Source organism: Saimiri boliviensis, chromosome 1 (genome assembly GCF_048565385.1).
Source record: "Saimiri boliviensis isolate mSaiBol1 chromosome 1, mSaiBol1.pri, whole genome shotgun sequence".
In the NCBI taxonomy this organism is placed as follows: domain Eukaryota; kingdom Metazoa; phylum Chordata; class Mammalia; order Primates; family Cebidae; genus Saimiri; species Saimiri boliviensis.
The window spans coordinates 25,491,039-25,518,462 of record NC_133449.1 but is presented as its reverse complement, the minus strand read 5'-3'; the positions used below and the strand labels follow the sequence as shown (position 1 = coordinate 25,518,462).

Below are 27,424 nucleotides of genomic sequence, written 5' to 3'. Positions count from 1 at the left end.
CAGGCACGTGCCACCACACCCAGATAATTTTTTGTATTTTTAGTAGAGATGGGGTTTCACCGTTTTAGCCAGGATGGTCTCCATCTCATGATCTCCTGATCAGCCTGCATTGGCCTCCCAAAGCGTGTGAGCCACCATGCTGGGCCATGAGCATTTATTTCTCAAGTTACCTCTTGGCGTTGATTCATTTTGATCATTACGATACTACTGAACAGCTTCCTCTACCCTCAGCCTCCAAAAATGAGTCGGTTGGTGTGTGTTTGGATTATGATTTAATGATGGATCCAGTGTAGTAAGTGGTGTTCTACAGAATCTCTGTATCAGTCTAATGAGTTAATAGAGTCAGTTACAGAATACATAAGATGGCTGGAGAAAGACCTCCAGACAGGCTGAAGAACTTTAACATTGTGCTGGTTGACATTTCAGACCGATGGCGCATCTGCAATGTTGATTATGGCAGAGGAAAAGGCTCTGGCCATGGGTTATAAGCCAAAGGCATATTTGAGGTAAAGTAAATGTTCAAACAAATCATCTCTGATTTCTTTATTACCAGAGCTCACCTATCTATTTTTTTAACCCTATTTTTTTTTTTTCAAGGGATTTTATGTATGTGTCTCAGGATCCAAAAGATCAACTATTACTTGGGTAGGTAGCAGTTTGTATCCTTGGACTATAATCACAAGTATTTGATTGCCCACATTTTATTACACTGGTTAATAAATGGTTAACACTGGTCTATTATTTATTTATTACACTGGTTTGAGAGTATATTAAGCCCTGAGTTCATAATTGGTTTATGTGGTGTTTTTTGTTGTTGTTGTTTTTTTTGATAATACTTTCCGTTGGTATATCATTTTACAGTTTTTTCCTATAAGTTTTACGTGTGTGTGTGTGTGTGTGTACGCACGTGCATATATATATGTAGTATACAACTTGTATTCTTTTCCATTAAGAGATCATGGGCATTTTTTCATATGGCTACACACCCTGCTACACAATCTTCCTAATAGCCTTTTATAAAAGCCTCCCAATGTTGAGACTCTCTCCCGCTCCCTCACAAGGCTGTAGCGTCACTGGCCTCCACTGTGACCTTCACATCAATCAAGCCCTTTCCCTTGCATAGCTGCAACTCTGTGAACTCTGTTCTTTTAGTTCTTCATGGTATTAACTTGTCCTTATCCCTCATTGTTTATTTATTAATATGAAGAACTAGAAGAACTCTCTTGTCCTTACCCCTCATTGTTTATTTATTTATTCTCTGACTCTACAGCATAATAAGGGTAGAGGGCATGTCTGTCCAGTTCACTATTGTATCTTTACATTTAATTAGTACAGGAAAATCAAAGAATGAGTGAAAAGACATTAGAGTACCTATGTAAAACTCAGTTTGGGGAACATAAAGGAGCTTTTTAAAAATTAAATTTTTAAGATATTATTTATTTTTTCTTTTCAGACCAACATATGCTACTCCAAAAGTTCTAGAAAAGGCAGGATTAACCTTGAATGATATTGATGCTTTTGAATTTCACGAAGCTTTCTCAGTAAGTCATTTGAAAGGCACATATGAAAGGACTGTTGTAATTAAAAATGTCACCCATATTTGTGAGAGAGAGCAGGGCATGGTTTATAATGTGAATAAAGCAGGAATGGACCTGTATGTTTTAAGTACTGACTCACATTGCTGGGAGGGGCACAAGGGGAGGGAAGCAAGGACTACACATACAGTGTGGGAGAACATAGCTTCTGAGGCTCTTCGAGGTCCTTCCAAAGAACCAAATTGTTTCTTTAGGAAATTGCCACTGAAAACTGATTCATGGATTTGTTCAACTTTAAACCATACCTACAAGTTGTTACACTTTCGCAAACCATTCCTGTAAGAAAGCCTAGAGGAACATGAGTAACAAGGTTCTTACTCAGTTGTTTTCTCTTCTAGGGTCAGATTTTGGCAAATTTTAAAGCCATGGATTCTGATTGGTTTGCACAAAACTACATGGGTAGAAAAACCAAGGTGAGTTTCCAATTTTAAAAAATGCTTGAATTTCCAAAGCACATTAATAATTGGATCTTAGTTACTGCTGTTAAGAATATGAAGGGAAAGCTGCTCTTTCTTTTGAAGAATTTTGTGTTTCATTAAATATATTTATTTTTCAGTTTAAAAGTAGAAATTCTTTTTTTTTTTTTTTTTTTAAAGACGGGGGTTTCACCATGTTGGTCAGGCTGGTCTTGAACGCCCGACCTCAGGTGATCCATGCGCCTTGGCCTCCAAAGTGCTTGGATTACAGGCGTGAGCCACCACGCCCAGCCAAAAGTAGAAATTCTTTAGCAAAATAAAATTCTGTGTTGTATTTTGTTCCTTGTATTCATTCTGACATTAGATGAAAAATAAATGAACTCCTGACTTTTAATCTTGACCTAGACTTACTTTCTTTGCAGTAAAATTATTTGTAATGTCTGATGTTAGGTATTTTCCTCTATCTCTCTTACTTCATAGTACTAAGAGTCTGGCTTGATTCTGATCTGAAGTAAAACATATCTTTACATTTGTGTCTTTGTGGGAGCCAGGTTGGATTGCCTCCTTTGGAGAAGTTTAATAACTGGGGTGGATCTCTGTCCCTGGGACACCCATTTGGAGCCACTGGCTGCAGGTTGGTCATGGCAGCTGCCAACAGATTACGGAAGGAAGGAGGCCAGTATGGCTTAGTGGCTGCCTGTGCAGCTGGAGGGCAGGTACGTTACAGTGTGTCATAGGACTCTCCAGAGAGCCATTTTCTTGGAATGACTAAAATGTTTGATTTAGTGTGAAACCTTTTTAAAGCAATCAATATTTTTGATGATCTTGGGGGTGGAGAGTGGGGAGAGATAACTTTAATAATGATAATACTTTGCTTTTTGCTTTGGGGATTTTTTTTTTTTTTTTTGGAGACAGAGTCTTGCTCTGTCACCCGAGCTGGAATGCAGTGGTACAATCTCAGCTCATTGCGATCCACTTTCCAGATTCGGGTGATTCTCGTGCCTCAGTCTTCTGAGTAGTTGAGATTACGCCTGGTTAAGTTTTGTATTTTTAGTAGAGACGGGATTTTGCCATGTTAGCCAGGCTGGTCTCGAATTCCTGACCTCAAGTGATTCACCTGCCTTGGCCTCCCAAAGTGGTGCGGTTACAGGTATGATCCACCATAACCTGCCATAATTCTGATAATTCTTTGGAAGGAAACTGCTGTTTAAACTCAAGCTGTTTTTCCATAATAAAATGTTTAACATCTTGATATATTTTCTTCTTTAATAACAAACTTTTATTTATTTAGTCACCGTAAGATTTTATAAAATCTCTCCAAGAGAAGGAAACTGTCTTTCTACAGAACTGAATTATACCTTAATTGGGGAATTAATTTACCTCTGGATAACTTAACTGCTGTTCAGCTGGGGAACTATGTTGTTGACAGATTCTTTTCCTTTCTACCTCACGTGCACTACAGACCCAACTTCCTGAATGCTGTAGCATTTCACTCTAGGAATAAAATCCAAAAGGAAGACTGTAGTTTGGTTTTTTGTTGTGAGAAGGAGTCTCTCTCTGTCACCTAGATTGGAGTGCAGTGGTGCCATCTCGGCTGACTGCAACCTCTGCCTCCCGGCCTGAAGCGATTCTCCTGCCTCAGCCTCCTGAGTAGCTGAAACTACAGGCGCCTGCCACCATGCCTGGCTAATCTTTTTTGTTTTTTAAGTAGAGATGGGGTTTCACCATATTAGCCAGGCTCGTCTCAAACTCTTGACCTCAAGTTATCCACCTGCCTCATCCTCCCAAAATGCTGAGATTACAGGCATGAGCCACCATGCCTGGCCTATTTTTTTTAATTCCGATGTGAACAAATTTTCTCTTCCTCTAGATTACAGAAACTTTTAGTTCCTGATCAAAATGAATAAATATTTAAGAGCATAAACAGTCCAGGCACAGTGGCTCATGCCTGTAATCCCAACACTTTGGGAGGTTGAGGCAGGTGGATCACTTGAGGTCAGGAGTCTGAGACCAGCCTGGCCAACATGGTGAAAACTTCTCTCTATTAAAATTATAAAAAAGTTAGCCTAGCTCATGGGCATGCACCTGTAATCCCCGCTACTTGGGAGGATGAGGCAGGGGAATCACTTGAACCCAGGAGGTTGCAGTGAACCAAGATGGCGCCACTGTACTCCAACCTGGGCCACAGAGAGAGAGACTCTGTCTCAAAAATAAAATAAAAGCATACATATATATTACATTTCAGAGCCCTTTTTAATGGATTTTCCTCAGAGACTTTGCAGAAATCAAAGGGTCAGTTATTTATCAGTAGGAACATTTTGGACTTCATGATCAGAAATGTTTTCTTTTTTTTTTTTTTTGAGATGGAGTTTCGCTCTTGTTACCCAGGTTGGAGTGCAATGGCGCGATCTCGGCTCACGGCAACCTCCGCCTCCTGGGTTCAGGCAATTCTCCTGCCTCAGCCTCCTGAGTAGCTGGGATTACAGGCACGCACCACCATGCCCAGCTAATTTTTTGTATTTTTAGTAGAGACGGGGTTTCACCATGTTGACCAGGATGATCTCGATCTCTTGCCCTTGTGATCCACCCACCTGGGCCTCCCAAAGTGCTGGGATTACAGGCTTGAGCCACCGCGCCCAGCCAAGAAATGTTTTCTAATCTGTGTAATTTCATCTACAGAAAACCATGGTCCATTAAGATTAGTGGTATCCCTCTCTCTCTCCTTGCCAGGCTTCTTCCAGGGAGGTAACTTGTACACATTACACACGGGCATAGTGCGTAATCCACATAGGCTGATGCCTGCAGATTTGAGTCTGTGTGCCCTAATTCTTTCTCTAGCATGTAGAGTATAAATAACACAGTACTGGATACTTTTATGGATGAACAAGGAATGATACCTAGCACCTTTCTTCTAGAAGTCTGTAGTATAGTGAAGAGAGAAGGTGAGATGCGTCTGATAAACTAAGTTAAACTTGACATTGTTTCCTCAAGAGCCATGTGAGCGGTACCAACATGATTGGAGACAGAGGAGAAATCCATCATGGTGAATCTAGAGCAGGGTTTCTCAGCTTCGGCACTGACATTTTGGGCAAAATAATTCTATGTTGTGGGGGGCTATGCTGTGTGTCATAGGATGTTCAGCATGGCCTCTACCAACCAGATAGCAGTAGCACCAAACTCCTTCCCACCCCTGCCGCATGTACACACAGCTGGCACCACCAGAAGTATGTCCAGGTGTTGCCAAATCTAATCTAGAGCAAGAAAAAACATGGAGCATGAAAACAGTGTATTTTAAATAGAGCTAGAGAGGGCCGGGAGCCATGGCTTATGCCTGTAATCCCAGCATTTTGGAAGGCTGAGGCGGATGGGTAGCTTGAACCCAAGAGTTCCGAGACCAGTCTGGGCAAATGGCAAAACCTTGTCTCTACCAAAAATACAAAAATTAGCCAGGTATGATTGCATTCACCTGTGGTCCCAGCTACTCGGACGACTGAGGTGACAAGATTGCTTGAGCCTGGGATGTTGAGGCTACAGTGAGCTGTATTCATACTACTGCACTTTAGCCTGGGTGACAGGGTGAGACCTTGTCTCCAAAACCAAATAAATTAAAATTTAAAAATAGAATAAAATGAGGTGTATTCTACCTTATTACGAATTCTTTCAGGACATCCCCCACGTCCAGTCAAACCTTCCTATCCCTGCTTTTTTTTCATCTGCTTGTGCCTTTTCAGTGTATTGAACAAGCCGGGCACAGTGGCTCACACCTGTAATCCCAGCACTTTGGGAGGCCGAGGTGGGCAGATTGCTTGAGCTCAGGAGTGCCGAGACCATCCTGGATGACCTGGCAAAACCCCATCTGTACTAAAAATACAAAAACTAGCTGGGTGTGGTGGTGTGTGCCTGTAGTCCCAGCTACTGAGGAGGCTGAGGTGGGAGGATCACCTGAGCCCAGGAGGTTGAGGCTGCAGTGAGCCGTGATCAGGCCACTGCACTCCAGCCTGTGAGAGAGGGAGACCCTGTCTCAAACAAACAAAAAGCCAAAGTACCTACCAGGTTGTTTTAAACTCCAGTGTACACTTGATTGAGAACAAAGACCACTCTTTAAACATGCACAGTGTTCAGCTTGGCACTTTGTAAATAATAGTTTTATTTACTTTTTTGTTTTTTAGAGACGGGGAGTCTAAAAATCCTATGTTAGGATTTAGATTCATCTAAACTAAGGACATAACTAGTACATAGCACTGTGCATACTGCTGGAGAAAAGATACTCTGCTTCTTCCCTTTGTGGTCCCTCAGATCATCTCCTTAACCTACGTAGAATAGTGAACAAGGGACAAGCCCAGCCTTTGGAATCATGTAGACCTGGTTTCAAATCCGGGCCTGTTACCTTAATAGCTTTGTGATTTGGGTGAGTCACTTAACCTTTCAGAGCCTCAGCTTTCCCCTCTAGAAACCTACTTTTATTGGTATTTGCTGTATCATGTTTATTTTTGTATAGATAAAAAAGCCCCTGGATTTCTTATTTTAACAGCATCCATTTACAGAGCCTCACTAGGAATTAGATTCTGTACTAGACAGCCTGATGCATATATGTATATATGTATATGTATATATATATATATATGTATGTGTGTGTGTGTATATATATATACACACACACACACAAATATACTGTGTTATTTAATGTCCACCAAAGCTCTATGAAGTAGACACTGTGAGCCCCATGTTACAGAGGAAATCCAGGTTCAGACTGACTGCAAACCTTCCCAAGATCACACAGTGGTTGAATGGCAGAGCCAGGATCAAACTCCAAAGGCTGTACTTTTCTCACTGTTCTCTGCTTCTCTGTACTAGCTGGATTCGTCACCGTTCATTGCTCTAATTGGACTTTGTTTTCCTTACAGGGCCATGCTATGATAGTGGAGGCTTATCCGAAATAATAGATCCGGAAGTAACCTGAAGTTTCTGTGCAACACTCACACTAGGCAATGCCATTTCAATGCATTACTAAGTGACATTTATAGTTCCTAGCGCCTCTTAGGAAAACAATTCTTGTGGCCTTCTGTTAAATACTTTGCACTTAAGCCTTGCCAGTGTTCTGAGCTTTTCAGTAATCACAGTTTACTGCTCTTTCAGGGATTTCTAAGCCGCCAGAAGCTCACACAGAGCTGTGTGGGTGATTGTTTTTGCTCTCTGTTGTCAGTAAAGACTTGAGTGTTTGCAGTTGGGAAAGAGGTCAGCTGAAATTTGGAAATTATCTTTGTAATATTTGCAAATTATACTTGTTCCTATCTGTGTCCTAAAGATAAGTGTTCTCTATAAAATACAAACCAATGTGCCTAAATTGATTGTAGAAAAATAATTCAGAATCTAAACATCATTGAAAACTTACAAAAACTGTTTAGATACATAAACATCATGGTGGTCAGCCTTAATAAAGTGGAGAAATATTGGAGAACTCTTTGCTTCATTTTTTGTTGGCCAGGGGAGGGAGGTTCTCTTGGCTTAGGACCAGATTTTCCCTTGAATTACCCATTTGTTACTTCTATTTTGGTCAGTGGCTAGGCTGCTGGGAACATAAAGACAGTCCTGTTTTTATCGACTGATTGAGATGGAGGCTCACTCTTGCCTGGGCTGGAATGCATTTGCGCAATCTTGGCTCTATTTTGGTTAATGGATAGACTGCTGGGAACATAAAGACAGTCCTGTATGTATGTATGTATGTATGTATGTATGTATTGAGACCGAGTCTCACTGTGTCGCCCAGGCTGGAGTGCAGTGGCGCAATCTCGGCTCACTGCAACCTCTGCCTCCCAGGTTCAAGTGATTCTCCTGCCTCAGCCTCCCAAGTAGCTGGGACTACAGGTGCACACCACCATGCCTGGCTAAACGTCTTTGTGTTAGTAGAGATGGGGTTTCACTATGTTGGCCAGACCAACATGATCTTGAACTCCTGGCCTCAAGTGATCCACCCGCCTCTGCCTCCCAAAGTGCTGGGATTACAGATGTGAGCCACTGTGCTTGGCCATCAAATGCTTTTTGACAACAGTGCCAAGACCATTCAATGGGGAAAAGATAGTCTTTTCAGCAAATGGTGTTGGGAAAACTGAACATCCACATGCAAAATAATGAAGTTGGACCCTTACCTTACACCCTATACAAAAATTAACTCAAACGGATCAAAGACCTAAAGAAAGATAAAAGCCACCAGGCTCTGTGGCTCACACCTGTTTATCCCAGCGCTTTGGGAGGCCGAGATGGGTGGATCACAAGGTCAGGAGATGGAGACCATCCTGGCTAACACAGTGACACCCTGTCTCTACTAAAAATACAAAAATTAGCTGGGTGTGTTGGCACGCGCCCTTAGTCCCAGTTACATGGGAGGCTGAGGCAGGAGAATCGCTTGAACCTGGGAGGCAGAGGTTGCAGTGAGCTGAGATCACGCCACTGCACTCCAGCCTGAATGACAGCAAGACTCCGTCTCAAAAACAAAAAAAGATAAAAGCTACAAAATATAGTTTTATAAAATTTTATAAACGCTTAGAAGAAAACATGGGAGAAAATACATGACATTAGATTTGGCAATGATTTCTTGGATATGATACCAAGAGCATAGTTAACAAAGGAAAACATAGATTAAATTGGATTTCATCAAAATTAAAAGCTGCATCAAAGGGTGCAATGAACAGTTGAAAAGGTAGCCTATAGAGTGGGAGAAAATATTTGCCAATCATGTCTCTGACAACGGGTTAATATTCAGAATATATAAAGAACTAAAGTTCACACCCAGAAGACCCCCATTTAAAAATGGGGAAATAATTTGAATATCTTCATCTCCAAAGCAGATGGCCAATAAGCCCCAGAAAAGATGTTCAACGTTACTAATCATGAGGGAGATGCAAATCAAAACCACGAGAGACCGCTTCACAGCCACCAATCCATTAGTACGGTTACTAGCAAAAGAACAGAAAATAGCAAGCGTTGGTGAGGACGTGCAGAAATGGAATTTTTATTTTTATTTTTTTTGAGATGGAGTTTCACTCTTGTTGCCCAAGCTAGAGTGGAATAGTGTGATCTCAGCTCACTGCAACCTCCACCTCCCAGGTTCCAGCAATTCTACCTCAGCCTCCCAAAGTGCTGGGATTACAGGCATGAGCCACCATGCCCAGCCAAAATGGAAATTCTTTTGGGCTGTTCGTAGAAATGTAAAATGGTACAGCTGCTATAGAAACAGCATGACAGATGGGCCGGGCGCGGTGGCTCAAGCCTGTAATCCCAGCACTTTGGGAGGCCGAGGCGGGTGGATCACAAGGTCGAGAGATCGAGACCAACCTGGTCAACATGGTGAAACCCCGTCTCCACAAAAAATACAAAAAATTAGCTGGGCATGGTGGCGCGTGCCTGTAATCCCAGCTACTCAGGAGGCTGAGGCAGGAGAATTGCCTGAACCCAGGAGGCGGAGGTTGCGGTGAGCCGAGATCGCGCCATTGCACTCCAGCCTGGGTGACAAGAGCAAAACTCCGTCTCAAAAAAAAAAAAAAAAAAAAAAAAAAAAAGAGCATGACAGTTCCTTAAAAAATTAAACATAGAATTACCCTATGAGCCACCAATTCCACTCATGGGCATATACCCAAAAGAACTGAAAGCAGAGTCTTGGAGAAATATTTGTATTTTTACGTTTATAGTAGAATTAATCACAATAGCCAGAAGGTGGAAGCAACTCAAATGTCTACTGATGGATAACTGGATGAACAAAATACAGATAAATTGGTATAGACGTACAAGGGAAGACGACACAGCCTTAAAAAGGAAAGCAATCCTGTAACGTTCTACAACACAGGTGGACCTTGAGGACCCTATGCGGAGTGAAATAAGCCAGTCACAAAAGGACAAATTCTGTAGGATTCCACTGACATGAGGGACCTAAAGTAGTCACATTCAGAGACAGAAAGTAGAATGGTGACTGCCGAGGGGGGGGGGGACCGGGGATATGGGAGGGGGCTTGTTTTCATGGATACAATTTAGTTTTCAAAGATGAAGAGTGTCCTAGAGATTGGTTGAACAGTAACGTGAATGTACCTTACTAAACTGTACATTTGAAAATGGTTGCATTGGCTCATGCCTGTAATCCCAACACTCTGGGAGGCCGAGATAGGAGGATGATTTGAGACCAGCCTCTACAGAATTTGCCTTTTTGTGACTGGCTTACTTCACTCAGCATAAGGTCCTCAAGGTCCACTCATGTTGTAGCATGTCACAAGATTACCTTCTTTTTTAAGGCTGCATAGTATTTTAAGGCTTGCATGTATATATCACAAACCAGGCTCTAACTGTAAGTACAGCCTCTGCTCCACCAAATCTTCATTTGGCAGTAGAGCCTTTTATTTGTCCTCATCTTCTTCATTCAGACTTCAAAAGGTTGGCCCCCCTATTCCCTGGTGATTTGCTTCTGATGGTATCTGATTCTAAGTAACTGCATGTTCTTTCTGTACTCTATGCTTTATTCATTTATTCGTTCTATTGAGTGCCTTTTATGTGTCAGGCACTAGTCTGGATGCTGAGGCTACAGCAACCAGGAAAACAGACCAAAATTCCTGCCTTTTTTTGCTTCCCCTTTCCAGAGCCTCTCCCAGCCTTTCTCAGTTGTGTTTATTTTCCCCAGGCCTCTCGAATGCTGGTCTTTCTTGAGGAATGAAAAGCAAGGGCACAAGTTTATATTTTTAAATATGCAAAACATTCAAGAGAACTTTTCCAAAATCATTTCCTCTTTCCTTCCTTCCTTCCTTCCTTCCTCCCTCCATCCTTCCCTCTCTCTCTTTCTTTCTTCCTACTTTCAGGGCTGGAGAGCAGCGGCGCAATCTTGGCTCACTGTAACCTCTGCTCTGATTCTCATTTTATTTTATCTAATATAAAAGATACATGCTGGCTGGGTGAGGTGGCTCACACCTGTAATCTCAGCACTTTGGGAGGCCGAGGTGGGAGGATCACTCGAGTCCAAGAGTTCAAGAACAGCCTGGACAACATAGTGAGACCTTGTCTCTACAAAAAAGAAAAGTTTAGCCAGATGTGGCAGCCCGTCCCTGTAGTCCCAGCTACGTGGGAGGCTGAGGTGGGAGGATTACCTGAGCCCAGGAAGTTCAGGCTGCACTCCAGCCTAGGTGACAGAGATCTCCTGCCTTAAAAAAAAAAAAAAAAAAGTTTATTGCAATTATAGCAATTATATATGAGTAAGTCCGAGGGATCTAATTACACACACAGACACACACAGACATACACAAAAGATGAGATGATGGATATGTTAATCAGCTTGACTTCAATATCAGTTCATGGTGTATATATAATAAAAGATGCTCATTGTAAAAGAGTAACTCAATATAGAGTAGAAAGAACATGGCTGGGCGTGGTGGCTTACACCTGTAATTCCAGCACTTTGGGAGGCTGTGGCAGGTGGATCATTTGAGGTCAGGAGATAGAGACCAGCCTGGCCAACATAGTGAATAAATACAAAAAAAAAAAAAAAAAAATTAGTGAGGTGTAATGGCACACGCCTGTAGTCGCAGCTACTTGGGAGGCTGAGGCAGGAGAATCACCTGAACCCAGGAGGTGGAGGTTGCAGTGAGCCAAGACTGTGCTACTGCACTCCAACCTGGGTGACAGAGCAAGACTCTGAAGGAAGAAAAAGAAAGAAAGAAGGAAGGAAGGAGAGAGAGAGAAGGAAGGAAGGAGAAAAATCAGGTAGAGATACCCACTGATAATGTTTTGATATCTCTCCCTTTTCGAGGCACTCATACTCGTATGGACATATATGTCACCAGGCAATTTAACTTCAAAATGCATTAAAAATTTTTATTTTTCTTTGTCTTGAATTTTAAGATATAAACTTGGAGCAAACTGCAGAAACCTTTCCTTTGCCCTTAAACTAGACTCCACGTCCCTCCCCGTCTCACGGTGTATTCTCCCTCACATTTATCTCACTGTTCACTAGTTTCCAATTATTGTGCTTCTTAGAAGTTCCAGGGACGAATCTTGAGACAGACCAAGCCAGGAGACGCAGCTGCAAAATGCCAGAGATGACTTCAAGGCGGCTAGTTAACAACCTGGTCACTGTTGAGATGACACCTGCCCACGCGCCAGGTGGACTGGGACCCAACAGAGCCACCAGAACAAGACACACATACATTGTACTTACCACAATTCTTGAAGGCTTTGCTTATCCAGTTTTCTCTTTTAAACTCCTGCCTTCGCTTCGAAAATTGAAGTGGTTGTTTTAGACAGGAATCTGGCTGCGTTTCCTTTACTAGTTTTTGCTGTTGTTGTTTGTTTTGTTTGTTTGTTTGTTTGTTTGTTTGTTTGTTTGTTTGTTTTGAGACAGAGTCTCGCTTTGTCACCCACCCTGGAGTGCAGTGCTGCAATCTCGGCTCACAGCAACCTCTGCCTCCTGGGTTCAAGCCATTCTCTCTGCCTCAGCCTCCCGAGTAGCTGGGACTGCAGGTGCCCGCCATCACGCCCAGCTAACTTTTGTATTTTTTAGTAGAGACGGGGTTTCACCATGTTGGCCAGGCTGGTCTTGAACTCCTGACCTCAGGTTATCCACCTGCCTCAGCCTGCCAAACTTTTGGGATTACAGGTGTGAGCCACCGCGCCTGTCCCCTTTACTAGTTTTGGAAAATAAAATCACTTTCTGGACTCTGCCAGCGGCAAGCATCTGCACCTGCATTTGGTTACATATGGACCGAAATTGCAGAGGATAATGCTATTCTGGAATGCTGCTGTTTTACTTAGCTATATAGTCTAAATATTTTTCCCTGTCAGTAGGTGTAGCTGTACATCATCATTTTTAATGACCACTTGGTGTTCCTTTCTATGGCATAAACACACTGGAATGCACATCATTTGTGCACATGATCTATTCACTTGTCCACTCCTTCCCTCCTTCCTTTTTCCTTTTTTTCTTTTTTCTTTCTGGAGACAAGGCATCACTCTTGCCTAGGCTGGAATGCAGTAGTGTGATCACGGCTCACTGCAGCCTCAGTCTCCCTGGCTAAGGCAGTTCTCCCACCTCGTCCTCCTGAGTAGCTGGAACACAGGCATGTGCCACCATACCTGGCTAAGTTTTATAATTTTTTTTTTGTAGAGATAAGATCTCCCTGTGTTGCTCACGCTGGTCTTGAACTCCTGGGTTCAAGTGATCCTTCCATCTCAGACTCCCAACGTGCTGAAATTACAGGCATGAGCCACAGTACCTGGCCCACTTTTTTAAAGCTTTGTAGAGATTTAATTGCTGCCGAGTGTCAGTTTTCTTACCTTCCTCTCCAAAGCCTTTTCAGTCCTATGTTTTTGGTGTTTTTTGGTGACCTTAGCTTGTCAGCTGACCTCCTATCTCTTTTGATATTGCTGGGTAAGCAGTAGTCCCTGGCGTTTTGCTTTGGATAATAGTTTTTGCTTGCCCAGAAATTGTCTGGGATTGTCCTGTCCCCAGGCTTCTGCCCAACAAAAGCTGTAACTCCGTATAATGTTTGGAATGCCGACTTTATGCCCTGAAAAAGCAGTTGCATGAACTTGGGTTGGGAAGGTTCTATTGTGGTTCTACTGTTTGTGTAGAACTTTCTGTGTTTTCTAAGTCCCTTGGTCATTCTCTTCACTGGATATTTTGAACCAGAGGCCTTTTTGGTTCTCACTTTAGCCCGTTCCTCATTCTGAGTGCTTTCAGAGTCATTCTCTGATAGGGTGTGAACCTGAGTGGATTCATAGTGTCTAGGTGCTCTAATTATTGTCTTTTCTTCCAGGTCAGGGCTGCTGCGTTGCCTTCGCCTGATGTAGACTTGTACAGGAGCAGGGGACTGGGAGGACCCAGATTGCAAATCTATTGTGGAAGCAGGACTCTTGGAAGCTTGAGTATGGATTTTAGCTTTCCTTTGTGATGGTGACATAGTTCTTCTCCGTATGACGGGTTTATCTCTTTCATGATACTTTGAGACTTGGGGTCTTTTCCTGGTTCGCAGCCTAAAGCCAAGGTGCAACCGAATCTCACCATGGCCTTCAGGAGTGCTTACAAGGTGGAGCTGTGGATAGATCAGAAGATAAGGCCCCAAAGTGGTCTGTAATTTATGATGGCAGTTAAATCCTGAACATCGGCCACACTGTAGGCAGATGGGGTACTTTAGGACTAGACCTGAAGCTAGAGGTGGAGGCACATCGGGGGGTATTTGACTCCTTAAGAGTTTTGCTGCTATTTTTAGCTGCAAATCTTGTAGCAACTGGAGCTGTTCTGAGAAGTCACTCTGGGGAAGATAATTTGGCTTGAGGGAGTGTTCGGACTCAAAAATCCTTGTTTGGGAATCACTCTGTGAGTTCTCACTTTCTTCCACTGGAACAAGGTCTTCTCTGTTGTAAAATATGCTGATGGAAGACTCTGACTTTACCAGGACAGGAAGCTGGCCCCCTGCACATGTGACAGGCATAGGCTGAATGACTTCTTGGGATATACCACTGAACCTTGAGCTTGTTTTCTTTATTCCCACTCTCGTCCCAGAGTATTGCTGTATTACGGAAGATGTGGAGCCACGTGTCCACGTTTTTAAGGCCGTTATTTTCTTATGAATGTTACATGCAGTATGCCTCTCAGTTAGTTTTTGACCGCTGAAGGCTGAGAAATAGTAACTGGACCCTTCTGTGGCAACCTATGGGAAGCTTCCATCAGTTCAGCTGGAATCCCAAATACATTCTGAATAGATTAACAGTGGCTTGTTCTGCTAGAGATGTTTGAGAACAAAGCTTCCTTTCTATAGTGGTCCCTAAAACATTCCCCAGCGTTAGCATGCTGTAGAGATATTTTCTTGGTAGTCGCTGCCTCCAGGCATGACTTTCCCATATGTTGTGTTGTCTGTCCAGGAAAGACTTGATGAGGGATTTTTGAACCCCTGATTCTGCCCGGAATGTCCTAGATAGTGATCTCCAGCTTTGTGACAGATGTCTCTGAAGTGAGTTCTCTAGTTCCTCCATTTGCTTCCTCTTAGTTTTCTGTTTAGATATGACATCGACTCCTGGAATCTCAGGACATGTGTTTTCCACAATGTTAGCTGTCTTATCAGAGCTCTGATTATGAAGGGCCAAGGGAAGAGTTAAAGATTGCATCATAGTAGGGTCTAGATAGGTCTCTCCAGGCTGCAAAGTATCTGTCCCAAGGTTTTTTCCATCCAAAGCTCTGGATACTTTCTGTATCCCAAAATCCCAAAGTCCTCCTAATTCAGATGCTGTTTTGACAGAGCTTGAAATAAGTGAGGTTGAAGAGCTTTGTAGAAACCTAGGGAAGTCAGTCCCCACTTGTAACTCTTCTGTTAACTTCTCAGTTTCTATTCTGACACACCTGTTCTAGATTAAAATCCTCAGATTCCGTAACTTTTAGAGGCTCTATTTTTATCACTGTAGATTTCACAGCCTGAAGTCCTTGTTTATAAGTCAATATTGTATGTTCCTTAAATGGAGATGTTTGCTGTGTGGTTAATTCTTCAGATTTCACTTGAATATGTGGCCTTAGAGTTGATTCTACAGGTACTATCAGTTCTTGAAGATATGGCCTTGGAAGTAAATTCACAGAATTTGTTGCTTCAATTCCTGATTCTAGGGCTACTCCTATGGTTCTACAACCTGAGGAATCGGTCCTGGTGCTAATCCCTCAGATTTTACAACTTGAAGGGGTGGCCCTGGGATTAACATAGTTTTTACAGTTTGAAATCCTGTCAACTCCATTGTTTCCAGTCTGGTGTTTTGGCATTGTGATTAATTTCTTAGATTTCACATCTTGGAAACATGGCCCTGAGGGCAGCTCTGAAGGTCTCACATCCTGCAGTTTTGGAGTCAACTCAATATATTCTACCACTTGAGGGGTTGGCCTTGGTATTGTCATAGACTTTACAACTTGAAATGGTGATCCAGGGGTCACTTTCTCAGACTGAACAACTTTTGGAACATCTACAAGGGTTACCTCGTCAGACTGAGCAATGTGTCCTTGCAGATTCTGTGACTTGATCCAGTGGTTCTGGACTAATCCTCATAAATTCTACAATTTGATCCAATGGTCCTGGGATTGTCCCTGGAAATTTCATACTTTGATTCTTTGACTTTGTTAGCCCCATTGATACCTCCCTGTGCTGCCATGCCTCAGAGGTGAGCTCTGCAGATTCTTCATGTCCTATAACTTGACTTGTTTGCTTCAGGGGCACCTCTAAAGATTCCTCTACTTGCAGCCATTGCTTATAGTTCAGATTTACAGATTCTGGGACTTGATGTCCTAACCCTAATATTATCTCTGAAGATCCTACATGATGTTGTGGTTTTGGAGTTAATTCCAAAGTTTTCTCCACCTGCATTCCTGACTCAGAAGTCAACTCCACAGATTCAGGAACCTGATGTCCTAACCCAGGTGTTATCCCTGAAGCAGAATCTGGGACATGACAGAATGACTTTGGAATCAATACCACAGATTTTTCCCTTTGCAATCTTTTCTGAGACATCACCTCTAAGTCTTGAGAACAGAGCCTTGGGGATCTCTCTGCAAATCCAGGGTCTTGACTTGTTGGCTTTGGGGTCATTCCAAAGATTTGCTTGTATCCTTGCCTCAGTGGTCAACCCCATAGCTTCTGTAAAGTAATGCATGAGTTCTGGGGTAATCCTTTCAGATTCCACAATTTGCTGCCATGGCTTTATATATAACTCGTCCAAATCTTTAACTTGGGGCAGTGGCTGAGAGAGCATTTCCATAGTTTCTAGGATTTGTTGGCTTTTCTCTGGAGTTAATTCTAAGAATTTGGGGCCTTGATTGCTTAGCATTGGAGTCAGATCAACAAATTTTGGTACTTGAGTATCTGGCTGCAGCAGCATGTCTAAAGATACTGTGACTCTACCTGTTAGCTTTGGGGTCAACCCCACAGATTTCTCTATAGGATCTACGCCTGTATGTGCCAATCTTTGCTCCATTTCTGAAAATTCTGTGGCATGATAAATTGGTACTGAAATCAAATTTGCCGATTTAGGGACTTGATACTTTGGCTGTGGGATCATCTCTATATATTTTGCAAACTGATGCCCTGGTCTAGGGATTATTTCAAAGGATGCCATGATTTGATCATTTATTCTTGGAGTTTGCTCCCCATATTTCACTGTTCGAAGCAGTGGCCCTTGTGCTAATTCCACAGATTTTATAGTTTGCTGCAAAGACACTGTGAAGACAATTTCACATGTTTAACACTTTGCAACTTTGGCTCTAGAGTAAATTCCAAAGATTTCACACCTTGTTGCTGTGATTCTGGAGACAAATTTGAAAATCTAACACTAGTCAACAATGGTCCTGATGGGAACTTTCAAGTTGGCTCTGGTGCCAACACCATTGATTTCACATCTTACCACCCTGAAGTCAACTCTTGATAATTTATACCTTGCTGTTGGGCCCCTGGTGTCAGCTCCATAGGTTTTATATATTGAAAACATGGCTTCGGTGCAAAGGCCACAGATTTAACGCATTGTGACCTAAAGCATGATGTCAAAGAATTTACACTTTGAGGTTATGGCCATAGAGTTGACTTCACAGATTTCACCTCTTGAGAACGTGGCTCTGATACAAATAGCATAGATCTGATACTATGCTGCCTGAAGTATGAATGCAACTCCTCAGAATTCATACCTTGAGGATATGGTTCTGGTTTTAACTCCACAGATTTTGCTTTTTGAAAACATGGCTCTAGTGTAAATACCTCATATTTTAAGTCCAGTAGCTCAGCGGCTGAAATCATCTTTGCAGTATTTGCATCATAAAGCAATGGCTGCTTATTTATGTCCACAGACTTTACGTCTTTAAGCAGTGGCTCTGGTAAAAATACCTCAGATTTTGTACCATTTATCTGAGGACCCAAAGTGAATGCAGGTTGCACAGCTTGCTGTGAGCCAAGGTGCTTCCCCAAAAATTGGACTCCTTGAAACTTAGTCCCTGGAGTTAGCTCAGAAGATTTCACACCTTGCAAGTGTGGTCCAGGATTGAACAGAATAGATTTTGTACCTTGAGATTCTGACCCAGGGTTCAATTCAGAGGGCTTCATGTCTTGTATCTGTGGCGCTGGATTCAAGTTGACAGAATTTATGCATTGAAATTTTGACTCTGAATTCAACTCAGAAGAGTTCATACCTTGCAGCTGTGGGCCAGAATTGAACTCCTTTGGTGTTATATCTTGAAACTTTGTCCCTGAAATCAGTTCACATTTTGCATCTTGTAAATGTTGCACATTGCTGAACACAACAGATTTTATACTTTGAAGCTCTGGCTCTGGATGCAACTCAGATTTCATAACTTGTAATTTTGACCCTGATTTTACACCTTGCAAGTGTGGCTCAAGTTTGCGCTCCCTTTACACATTGTAACTTTAGCCCTAGATTCAACTCAGAAGAATTCGCACACTGCACCTGTGGCCCAGGGTTGCATTCCATAGGTGCTACATGTAGAAATTTTGACCCTGGAGCCAAATCAGATTTTAAATCTTGCAAATGTGATCTAGGGTTGAACATCATAGATGTCTCACTTTGAATTTCTGTCCCTGGGTTCAATTCAGAACACTTCATACCTTGAAGTTTTGAAACTGGGGTTAATTCAGGAGATTTCATACCTTGTAAATATGGCTCTGTGTTGCACCCAGTAGAATTTACTCACTGAGCTTGTCGCTGTGGAATGAATGCAGAATTCACACCTTGCAAATGTAGCCCTGGGCTGCACCCAATAGAATTTGCACACTGAAATTTTGGCCCTGGAATGGGTGCAGAGAAATTTACACCTTGCAAGTTCAGCCCAGGATTGCACCCAATAAAATCTACACACAGAAGTGGTGGCTCTGGAGTAAATGCAGAAGATTTCACGCCTTGCAAATTTGACCCAGGGTTGCACCCATTAAAATTAACACACTGAAGTTTGGGCCCTAGAATGGATGTGGAAGAATTCACTCTGTGGATCTGGCCTAGAATTATACTCAATAGAATTTATACACTGAAGTGGTGGCTCTGGAATGGATGCAGAAGAATTCATATCTTGCAAGTTTGACTCAGAGTTGAACCCATTAGAACTTACACACTGAAGTTTAGGGCCTGGAATGGATGCAGAATTTACACCTAGTAAATATGGCCCAGGTTTGCACTCAATAGAATTTACACACTGAAGTGTTAGCTCTTGAATGGATGCAGAAGAATTCATATCTTGCAATTTTGGCCCAGAGTTGAACCTATTAGAACTTATACACTGAAGTTTAGGGCCTGGAATAGATGCAGAAGAATTTACACCTTGCAAAGATGGCCCATGGTTGCACCCAATAGAATTTACACACTGAGGTGGTGGCTCTGGAATGGATGCAGAAGAATTCACATCTTGCAAATGTGGTCTAAGGCAGAACACCTTAGATTTCATACTTTGAAGGTCAGGCCCAGGATTAAACTTGGCAGATTTGCAAGAATTCACATCTTGCAAATGTGGTCCAAGGCATAACACCTTAGATTTCATACCTTGAAGCTCAGGCCCAGGGTTCAAATCTAAAGACTGTATACCTTGAAGCCTTGTTCCAAAGTGCAACTCAGATTCCACACCTTACAACTGTTCCTGAAGATTGAATTTCATACATTTTACATCGTGAAGCTGTATCCCTGTACATAATTCTGAAGGTTTTTTATGTTGCAAATGTGGCCCAGGATCGAACACCGTAAATTTAACACTTTGAAGGTCTGGCCATGGATTCAATTTTTGAGATTTCTCATCTTGCTGCTGCTTTTCAGTATTGAACTCAGAAGGTGTCACACTGTGAAGCCAACTTAGAGAGTTCTGCAACCTGCAATTCTGGGTCATGGTTGCCCTCTGTAGAGTTCACTGTCTGAAGCTTTATCAACCCAGATTTCCTATCTTGCAACATTGCCCCAGGATTGAATTCTATAGATTTCACACCTTGACGTTGTATTCCTGGTGTCAACATAAATAATTTTCTATCTTGTAACTGTGAGGTTTTTAACCCCAAAGATGTCCCATCCTGTACCTTTGTACCTAGAGACAATTCAAAAGATTTTACATCTTGCTGCACTGGCCTAGGCATGAGCTCCACAGATTTCACTTTTTCAAGCTTTTTTGCTGGGATCTCTTCAGAAGATTTCATACCTTGCAATTGTGATTCAGAACTGAACTCCGTAGATTTTACATCTTGAAGCTCTGTTTGACTTACAATATTTAGTATCTTGATTGAGTTACAGTATTTAGTATCTTGACACTGTGGGCCTGAGTTGAACTCCACAAATTCCCCACTTTGAAGCTTTGTCTCTGGAGTTAACTGAGAAGATGCCACACCTTGTAACTTTGGACCATGGTTGTATTCTACAGATTTTACACCTTGATAGTTTGTTCTTTGAATCAACTCAGAAGATTTATCACCTTGTATCTGTTGACCAGAATTAAAATACATTGATTTCATACTTTGAAGCCTTGTCCCTGAGGTTAACTCAGAAGATTTTCTACCTTGAAAGTGTCGCCCAGAACTGAGCTTCACAGATTTTACATCTCGAAGCTTTATACCCATGATCAGATCAGATTCTATATCTTGTAACTGTGGGCCTGATTCCAGCTCTACAGATTTCACACCTGGAGACTTCCTCCCCAGGGTCAAATCAGATTTCTAACTTTGTAACTTTGGACTGGGTTTGAAGTCTACAGATTTCACACCCTGAAGCTTGACCCCTGGTATCATTTCAGAAGATTTCACACTCTGTAAATGTGGTCCAGAACTGAAATCCATAGATTTTTTTTTTTTTTTTTTTTTTTTTTTTTTGAGACAGAGTATTGCTCTTGTTACCCAGGCTGGAGTGCAATGGCGCAATCTTGGCTCACAGCAACCTCCGTCTCCTGGGTTCAACCAGTTCTCCCGCCTCAGCCTCCCGAGAAGCTGGGACTACAGGCGTGTACCACCATGCCCAGCTAATTTTTGTATTTTTAGTAGAGACGAGGTTTCACAATGTTGACCAGGATGGTCTCGATCTCTTGACCTCGTGATCCACCCGTCTCGGCCTCCCAAAGTGCTGGGATTATAGGCGTGAGCCACTGCACCTGGCCAAAATCCATAGATTTAATGTATTCAAGCTTTATACCCATGATCAACCTAGAAGATTTTAAATCTTGCAACTGTGGGCCTGAGTTGGATTCCACTAATTTCACTTCTTGAACTTTGTCTTTGATATCAACTCAGAAGATTTCACTCCTTGCAACTGTGGCTCGGGTTTGAAGTCTGTAGATTTGACACCTTGAATCTTGGTCTTCATGGTCAAATCAGAATGTGGGATATATTTCAACTGTGAGCTGGGATTTAACTCTATAAATTTCATGTCTTGGGACTTTGTCTTAGGGTTCAAGTTAGAAGATTTGACACATTGATATTGTGGCCCAGATCTAAACTCCTCAGATTTCGTACCTAGAAGCTTTGTCTGATGAGCCAATTCAGATGATTTTGTGCTATTCAAGTGTAGTAAGAAGTTCAGTGCTACAGTTTTATCACTTTGTTACTGTAGCTCTTGGCTTCATACTCCAGATTTCACCCCTGAAAACTGTGGCTCTTGTGTAAACACTAGAGACTTCACATCTTGCAGCTGTGTTCTTGGATATGCCTCTAAGGGTTTCACTTTGTGCAGCTGTGGACTTGGGGTCAACTCAGAAGATTTCACATCTTGCAAATGAGGCCCAGGTTTGCATGCCATAGATTTTATATCATGGAGCTTTGATGTTGAAACTGAGCCACATGATTTCACACTTCTCAACTGTAACCCAGATTTCAAATCAATAGTTTTGAACCCTGGCAACTGATGTTCCTGGAGTGATGTCAAAGGTGGTACACTTTGGAGCTTTGGCCTTGGAGTCAACTCAGATGACTTCACATCTCTGAATTGTATTGAAGGTTTCAATTCTACATGTGTGACAGCTCGAGATTGTGAACCACATTTTAGCATAGATTTCCTAGCTTGGAACTCAGGTACTGGTATCCACTGCACAGATTTCACATTTCCAAGCTGTGAGTCTTGGTTTAACTCCACAGTTTCTACCCCTTGAAGCTGTGGCTTTGAAGTTGATGCCAGAATTTTCCCTTTCGGCAGCTGTGGTCCTTGGGACAACTTAGGAGTTTTCACAAATTGCAACTGTGGCCCGTAGTTAAACTCCAAAGGTTTTGCACCTTGAATTTTTGGCCCTAGAATCAGTTCAGATGATTTTACACCTCCTGACTCTATGGAGGATTTTAACTCTGCAGTTTTGACACCTCGAGACTGTGAACCAAGATTCAGCCCTCCAGTTTTTACATCTTGGAACTCAGGTCCTGGTATCCACCAAAGAGATTTTCCACTTCCAAGCCGTGAGTCTTGGTTTAACTCCGCGGTTTTCACACTTTGAAGTTGTGGCTCTGAGCTTGATACTGGAATTTTTCTTTTTTGCAGCTGTGGTCCTTGAGACGACTCAGGAGCTTTCACACAGTGCAACTGTGACCCAGGGTTAAACTCCATAGATGCTGCACTTTGAAGTTTTGGCCCTAGAGGCAGTTGAGATTATTTTACACTTCCTGATTCTATGAAAGATTTCAACTCTGCAGGTTTGACAACTCGAGATTGTGAACCAAGATTTAACCCTATAGTTTTTACACCTTGGAACTCAGATCCTGGTATCCACTGCACAGATTTCACACTTCCAAGCTGTGAGTCTTGGTTTAACTCCACAGTTTTCACACCTTGAAGTTGTAGCTCTGAGCCTGATGCCAAAATTTTCCTTTTGCAGTTGTGATCCTGAAGACAACTCAGAGGTTTTTAGACACTGTGACTGTGCCCCAACGTTAAACTCCATAGGTTTTGCACCTTGAAGTTTTGGCCCTAGAGTCAGTTCAGATGACTTCATGCCTCCCAACTGTATGGAAGTCCTCAATTCTGCAGGTTTGACACCTTGAGATTGTGAACCAAGATTTAACGCTATCGATTTTACACCTTGGAACTCAGGTCCTGGTATCCACTGCAGAAGTTTCACACTGCCAAGTTGCGAGTCTTGGTTTAACTCCACAGTTTGCAAACCTTGAAGTTGTGGCTCTGAGGTTGATGCCAGTATTTTTCCTTTTTGCAGCTGAGGCCCTGAAGACAACTCAGAGATTTTTATATACTGCAACTGGGGCCCAAGGTTAAACTCCATCGGTTTTGCATCTTGAAGTTTTGGCGCTAGAACTAATTTAGATGCTATTATATTTCCCAACTGTACGGAAAGTTTTAACTCTGCAGGTTTGACATTTCAAGACTGTGGTGCAAGATTTAATCCTACAGATTTTACACCTTGGAACTCAGGTCTTGTTATCCACTGAACAGATTTAATTCTTCCAAGCTCTGGCTCTTTAACTCCACAATTTTTGCACTCTGAAGCTGTGGATTTACAGTTGAGCCCAAGGGTTTTGCTTGGTGCAACTGTGGTCCTGGGGTCAACTTGGGAGATTTCAGACTTTGCAACTGTGGTGCACGTTTGAACTCTTTAGCTTTCATATCTTGCATATCTGGTTCTGGAGTAAATTCAGATGATTTTAGACCTTTTGACTGCAGGTCAGACTTGAGGTCTACAGATTTTATACATTCAGATTTTGGCTCTGCTCTGGAATTAACTCCAAAGACATTACACCTTCTGACTCAGACCCTCTCTTTACTTGCTCAAAATTCACACATTGCTGTTCTGGTGAGTTTACAGATATCTGACCATCCTGTTCTGGCTCAAGGGTTAAATCCACAGGTGCTTGAAACTGTTGCTTTAGGGCTAAATCCACAGGTTTTACTCCTTCAAACTCTCGTCCTCTGGTTACATTCACAGATTTTACTACCAGTCTTTTCCACCTTGGAGCAAATGCTACAGATTTTACACATTGCAGATGTGGATCATGAGTCTCTTTTATAGATTTTAAACTTCAAAGCTTTAAACATGGAGTAATCTCCACAAATTTCATATCTTGCATTTGTGAGACTGAAGTCAGTTCCTCAGGCTTCACACTTTGTAGCTGAGGCCTTTGAAGCGTCTCCATAGATTTAACCCCTTGAAGCAACGGCTCTGGTGCAAAAGCCATAGACTTCTCACCTTGCATCTTTTGCCCAAATTTTAATTCCGCAGCTTTCATATGTTGCAGCTGTGTACCTGGGACCAACTCCTCAGTTTTAAAATCTTGAATTCTTGAACCTGGAGTTAACTCCACAGATTTTATACCTTGAAGCTCCGAATCAGGGATGAATTCCACAGCTCTGACATCTTCTCTCTGTGACCCTAAGGTTATCACCACAGATTGATTTCCTACCTTCCAGCTGTGGACTTGGAGATATTTCCATAGATTTCATCCCTTCCAGGCATGGTCCTGGAGTTAAGGTCATTGATTTCATATCTTCTAACTGTGACCCTGAGGTCAGCTTTGAGCCTGAGGTTACCTCCTCAAGTTTTACACCTCCTGCCTGTGGCTCTGGGGTTAACAACATAGATCTTCCAATTCCAATCATGACATCTTTCAATTCTGGCTCTGGTGTTAACTGCCTAGTTTTCATATCTCCCAAACGTGGCCCTGGGATTAATTCCACAGATTTCATATCTTCTAGCTGTGGCTCTGGGGTTAGCTGACCTTGAAGTTTTAAGACTGGGCTCTCCTCCACAGGATTTACATCTTGGAACTGTGGTCCTTGTATCAATCCAGAAGATATCATACCTTGTAACTGTGGTTTTCTGGTCAACTCAGAATGATTTACACTGGGCAAATGTGGCCCCGGAGTCACCTTGTAACTGTGGTTTTCTGGTCAACTCAGAATGATTTACACTGGGCAAATGTGGCCCCGGAGTCAACTCCATGGATTCTGCATCTGGCATTTGTGGCTCTGAGACTAATTTACTGGAAACTTCAACTTCAAGGCTTGGCACTTGATTGCCTACTACATATTTTACATCTTGGAACAGTGTCTCTGGTACTAACAACTCAGGCTTAACCCCTTGCCCCTCTTGCCCTGGAGCCATTGGCAGAGGTGGTGCCCCTTGCATCTTTGGCCCTGGGGTCAACTCTAAAAATTGTACACGTTGTAGCTGTGGCCCTGAGTTTAACTCTAAAGATTTCACACCCTGAGGTTAAGTTCCTGGTACTAAATCAAAAATTTTGACATTTCATAGCTGCAGCTCTGGGTTAAGCCCTTCCTGTTTCATACTTTGAGTTCCTTGAGACGTCTTTGCTAGTTTGGAATCTTGCAGCCCTAAATCTGAAACCACCTCTACAGAATTCACACTATGAAACACTGATCCTGGAGTTTGATCCCCAAATTTGACACCTTGCAGCTTTGGCCTTGAAGTCAATTCAGAAAATTTGAGATATTGCTGCCAAGGCCCTAGGTTTACTTCCTCAGATTTTACACTTTGAAATGGTAGTTCTGAGGTCAGTTTCGCAGATTTCATGCTGTGAAACTTGGATCCTTCAGTAGATAGAACAGATTTCATGTCTTCAACATGTGGCCCTTGGCTTAACTGCAAAGATGACTCTGGTATGAAACCTAGAGACTTTATATCTTCAGGCTGAGCTCCTGGTGTCATCTGCATATGTTTGAAACCTTGGTGCTTTGACCCTGGGATCAAATCAGAAAATGTGACATCTTGCAAGCCTAGTCCTGGGTTTAGTTCCACAAATTTCACACCTTGAGGTTGTGGTTCTGGAGTCAGCTGTACAAATTTGACACTTTGAGGTGTTAGGTCTGGGATTTGATGTACTGAACTGGGGAATCTGAGGACAATTCATCCGATTTTGCACCATAATGTAGGGGTCGTGAGATTAAATCTACAGGTTTTTCTCCTTGAAGAAGTGGCCCTGGAAATACCTTTGAAAATCTGACACTTTGCAACAGTGGCCCTGGGGTCAATGAAGAAGATTTGACACTTGGCTGACATGGGCCTACATTTAAATCCACAGATTTTACATCTTGGATTTCTGCTCTCTTAGTCAAATCCTCCAATGGCATACTTTATAGCAGTAGCTCTGGTATCTCCTCTGATTCTACCACTCATGTAGTTGACTGTTGGATTAAATTCACGTTTTACATCTTGCAACTGTGACTCTAGATCCAACTGCATAGACTTTCCTCCCTGGACCTGTGGCCCTGGGGTCAGGTCCATAACATGTGGTTTTGGTTCTGTAATCAACTTTTTAGATCCTATCACTAATGGAGATGACTCACTGGTTAACTCCACAGATTTCAAGTTTTGCAGTAGTGGCTCTGATTTCTCATATTGCATGCCTGGTCCTGGAGTCAACTCCAGAACTCCTGTTTCCGAATCTGGTGGTACTGAGATAACTCCCCGGGTCTTACCAACTTGAGGCAATGCCAACCCCACAGTTTGTGTCTTTATAATCTAACATGGAGGGTGTCTCTGACAACTCAGTAATTTCTGAGCATGGCCCTAGATTGCAATGAACAAACTTCATATCATGGGGTTGTGGCTCTGTGGTCAACACCTCTGATTTCACACTTTGTATCTCTGATCCTGGTATCAAATCCAGAGATTCTTTTGTTGTGTGTTGTGATACTGGAGTTTCCCCCATTGCTTTTCCAAGTTGGTGCACTGTCTTAAGAGTGTCTTGGAATGACATTGAGCTCATCTCCACAGATTCTGAAGTTTGGCTCAGTGGCCCTGGGGTAGTTCCTAAAGATGGTTGGGTCAACCCAATAGATTTTTCCACTTGGTGACAAGTGTCAGAGGTCAACTTTGCTTCTCTTCCTTGATATCCTGGCTCTGAGATCATCTCTAAAGATTCTGAGGCTTGATGCCATCAGGTCAATCTTTCAGGCTCTGTGGCTTAATCATTTGGTTTGGGGCTCATCTCTGCAGCTTTTACTGCCTGAAGTTGTGTCCCTTTGGCCAATTCCCCATATTTCATACCTTGCACATGTGTCTCAGGAATTAACCTCCTACATTCTACCATTTGAGGAGTTTTCACATCTTCAAACAATAGTACTGGGACTATCTTCTCAGATCTGACATTTTGTAACCATGGCTTTGGGGCCAACTCCACAGATTTTGTGTCTTCCATTGATGGTCTTAGTGTCAGCGTCACAGTGTTTATATCTTGTAACTCTGGTGGTAGGACCAGGTGAACAGATCTTCTACCTTGCAACTGTGAAGCTGGGGTCAAACCCCTAGATTCTGTAACATGTGGCTGTGCTGGTGGAATTATCCCCATGGAATCCATGGCTTGTAATAGTGCTACTGGAGTTACTTTCACATAGTCCATGACTTGATGTAATGGTGCTGAGATCGTTTCCAATGATTTTGTGTCTTGACATATTGGCCCTGGAATAGTCTTTCCTTGGTCCTTGACTTGACTTTGT

At 42.4% G+C, this 27,424-nt stretch overlaps 3 protein-coding genes across 5 annotated transcripts in view; 1 reads left to right on the top strand and 2 right to left on the bottom strand.

Moving 5' to 3' along the window:
• HADHB (hydroxyacyl-CoA dehydrogenase trifunctional multienzyme complex subunit beta) overlaps positions 1–7,469 on the top strand; it is a 53,988-nt gene extending 46,519 nt beyond the window's left edge. For all 3 annotated transcript variants that reach the window (XM_039480343.2, XM_039480339.2, XM_039480349.2), the window contains exons 11-16: positions 427–506; positions 598–645; positions 1,454–1,541; positions 1,934–2,008; positions 2,563–2,727; positions 6,916–7,469. In XM_039480343.2, coding sequence (XP_039336277.1) covers positions 427–506; positions 598–645; positions 1,454–1,541; positions 1,934–2,008; positions 2,563–2,727; positions 6,916–6,951 — 492 coding nt within the window. In that variant the 3' untranslated portion in view covers positions 6,952–7,469. The remainder of the gene's footprint in view (positions 1–426; positions 507–597; positions 646–1,453; positions 1,542–1,933; positions 2,009–2,562; positions 2,728–6,915) is intronic.
• Positions 426–19,883, bottom strand: LOC141583662 (uncharacterized). The gene is given in 3 exon segments (XM_074394166.1): positions 426–18,409; positions 18,411–19,019; positions 19,633–19,883. Coding segments are annotated over 3 exon segments (1,698 nt in total). The 3' UTR covers positions 426–17,571.
• LOC141583649 (uncharacterized) lies at positions 426–24,766 on the bottom strand. The gene is given in 4 exon segments (XM_074394104.1): positions 426–21,241; positions 21,244–22,861; positions 23,734–23,930; positions 24,370–24,766. Coding segments are annotated over 4 exon segments (2,442 nt in total). The 3' UTR covers positions 426–21,011.
• Positions 24,767–27,424: the final 2,658 nt, after the last annotated feature.